At 41.0% G+C, this 8353-nt stretch overlaps 1 protein-coding gene across 1 annotated transcript in view; it reads right to left on the bottom strand.

The window, feature by feature from the left end:
* Positions 1-2471: 2471 nt before the first annotated feature.
* MCOLN2 (mucolipin TRP cation channel 2) overlaps positions 2472-8353 on the bottom strand; it is a 418859-nt gene continuing 412977 nt past the window's right edge. Inside the window, exon 11 of the mRNA XM_053693157.1 lies at positions 2472-3020. Coding sequence (XP_053549132.1) covers positions 2984-3020 — 37 coding nt within the window. The 3' untranslated portion in view covers positions 2472-2983. The remainder of the gene's footprint in view (positions 3021-8353) is intronic.

The following is an 8353-nucleotide window of genomic DNA, read 5'->3' as shown; positions in this document are numbered from 1 at the left end:
ATCTAACAAAACTGGGTCATTTTATTCCTCTGAAAAACTTACTACAGCCATGATTACTGCAAAAGTTTTCTTGAACAACATAGTAAAACTACATGGGCTTCCCTCTACTATTATCACCGATCGAGATACTCTGTTTACCTCAGCTTTTTGGAGGTCTCTGTGTAAACTCCTACGAATAGATTCACGTTATACAACTACTTTCTATCCCCAGTCAAATGGGTTAACTGAACGACTGAATCAAACGTGGGAGCAGTTCCTTAGATGTTACCTTAGCCATCTCCAGGATGATTGGGTTGAGTACCTCCCGATGGAGTTTTCTTATAATAACTCCATCTCTACTTCAACTAAAGTGTCACCATTCTATGCTACCTACGGGTTCCACCCTACCACCATTACAGTTTCTCATACCCCAGTGAATTGTCCTGGTGTAATAGATTTTACTTCTTCCTTACAAGACAGACTTCAATTGCTTAAAAAGCATCTGCAGGAAGCACAAGACCATCAAAAGAAATACTATGATCTACATCGCTCCCCCAGTCCTACCTATAAAATAGGAGACTCTGTTCTCTTATCCACAAAGTATCTGAAACTCAGAGTGCCCTGTAAAAAATTGGCAAACCAATTTATCGGACCTTTTCCGATTGAGGCTGTTATAAACTCAAATGCTGTACGGTTGACTTTACCGAAGGATTTCGCGATACATCCAACTTTCCATGTATCTTTATTAAAGCCTTACAAAGACATTTCCTTAGTGCATCTGGGGGATCCACCTCCACCTATATACCTTCATGATCAGCTTGAATATGAAGTCGAGTCCATCTTTGATTCACAAATACGTTGTGGTGGATTGCAGTACCTGATTCAGTGGAAAGGATATGGTCCTAAAAGCAATTCCTGGGAGTCGCATGTGGATTTGCATGCTCCCGATCTCCTCACCACCTTCCACCGTCGGTATCCCGAGAAGCCACATCTCCACACCCCTGTTGTCCACCCTTGAGGAGTGGGATATGTGATATACCTTTAAGGTATATCCCTTCATGCAATCTGATCCTTTTAAAGGGATCCTCCTACATTTCTTCCCTACCTGATTGTTGCTATACAGCTCTGCGGCTGTTCACTTGTTTTTGTATTCAGGTCTTCCACTTAGCTATTACAATAGCAGTTAAAAATATTCTTAAACTTAACTACGCTTTCTCAAGGTGTATCCTAACTACAGACTTCAGTGAACTTCTCTACAATTCAGTACCTCTGGAATCATTTTGTCGGATCAAACTCTGCAACGGATTGCTTCAGCTCTTCAACCACTCAGACACTCAGCATCAGGTACCGCTGCAGCTCCACAGACGCTGCCTTACGAAACCGGAAGTGAGTCACACATTCACTGTTAAAATCTCAGCGCTGCTGAACGCAGCTCCTCACACCACGCTAAAGGTAAAGACTTGTATTTCTTTTCTCCCTTGCTTTCCATCTGTGCAGAGATAAACTTCCAGAAAGGTAACAACTTAATATTGAAGCCTTATTTGTGTCAACCGCTTTTGCCACGCACATTATTGGAGTTGAGAACTATTTAAACTGAAACAGCAGAAAGGAGTGAAAGAGACTGTATATATTTTAGTGTGAATGTGTGTGAAGAATATTGGTCTACTAAACTAAACTGTCTTGGGTCTAAACTAGCTATATCAAAGCCTGAAGATATTATTTAATCTTTAGCTGTGTCTGTCATCTTATTAGGAATCATAGTCATCTGAATCATTTCAGTAACCAATTTCACTGTTTATTAATCAGCTCACTGTGTCTTTATCCTGTTGTACCAGTGCACTCAGGAATTGTACACCAAAGAGCAACAGTTACAACTTTATTTGGTTACATTAAGTGGAATCATTACAGTAGTTTAATCCCGCATGTGATGACTCATCTCTCACCACTTTAGGAAAGAAAAATGACTAAGGGATTATGGGAAAGTGGGAGGGATCATATGCTCTGCTATGTTAGGAGTTTTCCTCCTCCTAATGGACTGCAGTTTAATCCAACATGTGATAGCTTGTGGACTCTCACTATCATATGAAACATATAACATTACAGCTTCAGGGCACACAGTTCTAGCTCATAGTTCTCTAAATAGATGGAAACTGAATAGAATCAGGCAAAAAGAGGTGTGTGCTGGGGTGGGGGTACCCAGGGGGTACCCACCCACATATTTCTAGTTTTCTACCTACTCCAGGGATTTAGATGATAACACACTCAAACAATATGATTCTACAATTGAAAAAAATATATATATACAATTTTATTATATTAATGTTTTTGCATTCATTAGCAAATAAATTATATTGTTCTTATAATTTATAAAGGAATGTATCTGTTTTTTCCAAATCATGTTTATAGAAATTGAGTTTTTTCAAAATGACCAATTCTTGAAAAGGCAATTACATACAGTATGTAGTAAACTGATACAAAATAAAAGATGAAAATTATGGTTTAATGTTTGCTATGCAATTTATTTTTCTAGTGAAACCAAGAATTTTTACTAGTTTAAAAAAGGACAGTGCATACTGTCAATTGCTTATTAAACATTCAAAACAATCTCAAACCAATTAGATTTTCAAACATTGTTTTAAACAAGAATCCTATACCTTACAAATATAGAAAAAACTAGGAGTAAAACATTAACCTGTATTGGATGCAATCCTAATGGAAAATAGATTCTTAGATAAGATCAAGAAATACAATTCAACATGAATATACAGATATCAAAAAGCTAATCAGTAATAGTTATACTCCAAAAAGGAATTGGTTTATATATTAAGACTAATTAACTCCTTTTTAATGAAGAGGTTGATTGAAGAGGTCTCCACAAAATACAAAAAAGTTTCCTTCATGAATAGACACCTTGTGCATGACAGATTTGACAGACAATGAATAAGTTAGCCCCTAAAGTCCCCTTATTTGTACCAGCTGAATAAATGTGCAACAGAGGACAATTTTAGTTGATTAGTATCAGGTCGTCATCTTCACACGGTCTACAAAGAGAAAACAATGTCTGTTTAGGTATCTTAAGGAGCTTTAGATCTTCACTACACTTTTCTTTAAGTTTAAAAAAAAAATTCTTATAGGTTACTATAACTGAAAACTCTGTTGAGATAAATTAAAGGTACAAAGAAGTCGACATGGGCATACGGAAGAAGGTGGCCTCTTGTTGACTTTGGCGCTTTTCTGAGCCAGATTTATATTTGTGAAAGATCACCCCAAACTAAAAACTGTGCAAATCTAGATCTCAGTGGATCTGGTTCCAAAAATAGCCGAAGTAAACGAGAAGCCACCTTCTTCCGCATGCTAATGTCTATTAAGAATTAAAATTAAGCTTTCATGATTCAGAAAGCGTGAACAAAACAAAAAACCCCTCAAGAAAACAAAAAAACACACAAAGACACTTTCCAATTTCATAACAATATCAAATTTACTTCTTTCCCTTGGTATCCTTTGTTGAAACTTAGCTACTTTCCATATAAACATACTGCGGTATAATCAGGAGCATGCACGTGTCTTAAAAAACTAAAATGTATGCTTCCCAGATAAATTCCTTTATATTCTGGCAGGGAGAGTCCACGACTTCATTCCTTAATGTTGGGAAATACAACACCTAGCCACCAGGAAGAGTCAAAGACAACCCAGCCAAAGGCTTAAATATCCCTCCCACTTCCCCTATCCCCTCAGTCATTCGGCCGAGGGAACGAGGAAAAGTAGGAGAAACATCAGGGTATAAAGGTGCCAGAAGAAAAACAAAAAGGGAGCTGCCGAAAAAAAGAATAAACTTACAGGCGGAGTCGTGGGCTCTCCCTACCAGGGAAATAAAGGAATTTATCTGGTAAGCATAAATTTTGTTTTCTTTCCATAAGGCAGGGAGAGTCCACAACTTCATTCCTTACTGTTGGGAAAACAATGCCCAAGCTCTAGAGGACACTGAAGGAATAACAAAAAGAACAAAAAAAGAGGCGGACCCTAATATGAGGGCACAAAAGCCTGCAAAACCTTTCTCCCAAAAGCTGCTTCAGACAAGGCCAACACATCAAACTTGTAAAATTTAGAAAAAGTATGTAAGGAGGACCAGGTAGCTGCCTAACAAATCTGATCTATTGAGGCTTTGTTCTTAAAAGCTCAGGAAGAAGCTACTGCTCTAGTGGAATGAGCCGTAATCCTCTAAGGAGGCTGTTCTCTTGGCGTCTCATAAGCTAGGTGGATGACACTTCTCAACCAGAAAGACAGGGAAGTTTTAGTGGCCTTCTGACCCCTATGCTTGCCTGCATAGATGACAAACAAAGATGAAGATCGTCTGAACTCCTTAGTAGCCTGAAGGTAGAACTTCAAGGTGAGAACCACATCTAGATTGTCAAGCAAATGTTCCTTTGTGAAGAAGTATTGGGAAACAAGGAAGGAACAACAATCTCTTGAATAATGTTGCGATCTGACACCACCTTAGGAAGGAAACCTAACTTAGTACATAAATCGGCATAATCGGCATGAAAAACAAAGTAAGGTGGGTCATATTGCAAGGCAGAAATTTAGGAGACTCTGCGAGCAGAGGCAATAGCCAATAGAAACAAAACCTTCCAAGATAACAGTTTAATGTCAACAGCATGCATGGGCTCAAACGGAGCCTGCTGCAACACACGAAGAACAAGATTGAGACTCCATGGCAGAGTCATCTTTCTAAACACAGGTCTGATCCTAGTCAGAGCCTTAATAAAGGACTGCACATCTGGAAGCTCAAGCTAATCTCTTATGCAGCAACACTGACAGGGCCAATATCTGTCCCTTCAGGGAACTAGCAGATAGACCCTTCTCAAGACCTTCTTGGAGAAAAGACAAAATTCTGGCAACTTTAGCCTTATGCCAACAAAAGACAATCCTCAAACCAGTGCAGGTAAGTCCGCTACACCTTATGGTAGATGCGTTGAGTAACTGGCTTTCGAGCTTGAATCAAAGTGTTGATGACACTCAGAGAAACCTCTCCTGGCTAAGACTAAGCATTCAATCTCCACGCAGTCAGCCTCAGAGAATCAAGATTTTGATGAAGGTAGGGACACTGTACCAGCAGGACCCTGCGACAAGGTAACCTCCACGGAGGAGATGAGGACATCCCCACCAAATGCACAAACCAAGTCCTTTGCGGCCAGGATGGATCAATTAGAATCACTGATGCTTGCTCCTGTTTGATGCGGGCCACCACACGAGGGAGAAGAGGCAATGGAGGAAAGAGATAGAGTGTGAACCTCCATGGAACCGCTAGGATATCTATTAGAACAGCTTGAGGATACCTCGTCCGCGACCCGTACTTGGGTAGTTTGACATTGAGACGGGAGGCTATGAGGTCTATCTCCGGCATCCCCCATCTGCTGCATATCTCTGCAAAGACCTCGGGGTGGAGAAACTATTCCCCCGGGTGCAAGGATTGCCTGCTGAGAAAGTCTTCTTACCAGTTGTCCACACCTGGAATGTAGATCGCTGACAGCGTACCAGTTGTGGGCCTCAGCCCGTTCTAGGATTTGAGATACTTCTTTCATCGCTAAGGAACTTCTCTTTCTTCCCTGATGTTTGATGTAGGCTACTGAAGTTATATTGTCTGATTGGAATCTGATAAACTGGGATAAACCCAGAAGGGGGCCAAGCCTTCAGAGAATTGAAGATTGCCCGAACATCCAAGATATTGATCGGACGAGTGGACTCCTGAGTCCACAGCCCCTGTGCCTTCCTGTCACCCCAAATGGCTCCCCAGCTGGATAGACTGGCATCTGAAGTCACAATCTCCCAGGTCGGTCTCAAGAAGCATGTGGCTTGACAGAGCAAAAAAGAGAGTGAGTCTCTCGACAGGCTGTCCAGAGCTATCTATTATGACAGATCTGAATTGTCGCTGTTCCATTGTCTCAGCATGCATAGCTGCAAAGGTCTGAGATGTATGGACATCATTCCCTTTGCCAGATTCCAAGACACCATGAGACCAATCACCTCCATAAACTGGACCACAGAAGGTCTCAAGGAGGCCTGGAGGGCAAGACATGCTGTTAGCTTGCAACGTCTCTGATCTGTTAAAAAGATTTTCATGGACACCGAGTCTATAACTGTGTGCAGGAAGTTCACTCTGGTATTTGGAGTAAGCAAACTATTTTCCAAGTTGATCTTCCATTCATGTGACCGATGAAGACTTAGAAGAATGTCAGTGATCCCTTGCTAGACGAAAAGATGGTGCCTGTACCAAAATATTGTCCAGGTAAGGAGGCACTGTTATACCTCGGGTTCTAGCAACTGCTAGAAGAGCCCCCAGAACCTTAGTAAATATCCTTGGAGCAGTGGCTAAGCCAAACAGAAGTGCTATGAACTGGAAGTGTTGATCCAGAAAGGCAAATCTCGGGAACTGGAAATGTTCCCTGTGGATCAGAACCTGAAGGTATGCATCCATCAGATCTATGGTAGTCAAACTGTCCTTCCTGGACCAGATGAAGGATTGATCTTATAGTCTCCATCTTAAAGGAGGGGGCACTCAGAAATTTGTTTAGGTACTTCAAGTCCAGAATTGGACAAAAAATTCCATCCTTTTTGGAAACCACAAGAAGGTTTGAATAGAACCCCAGACCACTTTCTGATGCAGCTACTGAGACTATTACTCCTGAGGAGGATAGATCTCTTACACAATCAAAAAAGGCTGTCCTCTTCTCCGGTCTTGTAGACAGTCTGGAGAGTAGGAATCTGCCCCTGGTATCCCTGAGATACGACCTCCAGAACCCAAGGATCCTGAACATCTAGAAACCAAGCGTCTGAGAAAAGAGACAATCTGCCCCAACTCTATCCTGGATCAGGGGGCGCCCCTTCATGCCGATTTGTTATCTGCGGGCTTCTTTGTCTGCTTGAACTTGTTCCAGGACTGAAGAGGCTCCCAAGTGCTCTTGGGCTGCTTGGGTTTGGATGAAGATAAAGATCGTTGGGATTTGTCCGAACAAAAGGAGTGAAAATTAGAGGATTGACGTCCTTTAGGTCTGTTCTTCTTATCCTGAGGTAGGAAGGAACCTTACCTTCCTGTAACCGTAGAGATGATGGACTCCAGACCTGGTCCAAATAAAATATTCACCTTGAAAGGAAGAGAAAGAAGTCTGGATTTAGAAGTCATATCCGCAGACCAAGACTTCAATCAGAGAGCCCTGCGGGCTAGGACCGCAAAACCTGAAGTCTTAGCATTCAGGCGAATAATCTGTATATTCGCATCACAAATGAAAGAATAAGCTACTCTTAAAGCTTTAATTCTCTCCTGAATATCCTCGAGGGGGATTCCACATTGATAAGTTCTGACAGGGAGTCACACCAGTAGGTGGCTGCCCTGGCCACTGCTTCCGCCATTTGAAATAAAAAATTAGATATGTCTGATGTTATCTTCTTTTAAAGTTTTGTGGCATGTGGGGGGGATCACTTCCCTGATAAAAAGTCAATAATAAAACATCTTGGCAAACTCAGGCCCGATATCGCTTTTTTTACAAGAGATCCATTTAAAGCAGCCTGAAATTCCCAAACTTCAGTCTAAGTGGGTCGGGGAAGTGATAGCAGCCCCATATAATTCACAAAAAAGGGGGATGACCATCCTTTTTAATAAAACGCTAGAATATAAAATTGAATCCACTTTTTCAGACCCAGAAGGTCGTTACTTAATAGTAGAAATGCTCTACAATAAAACAAAATGCATCCTTTGCAATATCTATGGCCCGAAAAAAATCAAGTAACTAAAAACTCACCCATTATAAGGGATAGGAAGGTCCGTATCTTGCAGAAATTTTGCTACAATTTAGGGCTAGTAGCTATCTGGCGTCTTAAAAATCTGGATATTAGAGCACATACCTGTATGTCCAAAGGACAGCAATCTCTGTCTAGGATCGATTTATTCTTGATTGCAGAGGCTCTGGTGGGAAGGGAGTGGAAGGCAGAGATCGACGATATAATAATCTCGGACCATGCTATTATATCGTTAACTTTAGACGCAACACTGTCTCATCCTCCTGGAATGCAGACCTTTTTCCCGAAATATGATAAACAATGTCAACTACCAAAATTGGCTGATTGGGCAATGGAGAGAGTTTGCTAAGGATAATAATGCGTATAGTGATAGATCTGAGGTCTTCAGGGAAACCGCCAAGGCGGTGTTAAGAGGTAAAATTAAGGCCTATATTTGCCAACAGAAAAGGAGATATAAACAAGAGATTCAATTATCCAGCCAAGTCAAAAATGCGTATAGAATTTATTTGAGCGATCAGTCTAATTCCAGATGGCTAAATTATATAAATGCAAAAACGGCACGGGACATTTTTATTTAACG

This window comes from Bombina bombina, chromosome 10 (genome assembly GCF_027579735.1).
Source record: "Bombina bombina isolate aBomBom1 chromosome 10, aBomBom1.pri, whole genome shotgun sequence".
NCBI classification, from domain to species: domain Eukaryota; kingdom Metazoa; phylum Chordata; class Amphibia; order Anura; family Bombinatoridae; genus Bombina; species Bombina bombina.
This window is presented reverse-complemented; position numbering and strand designations above follow the sequence as displayed.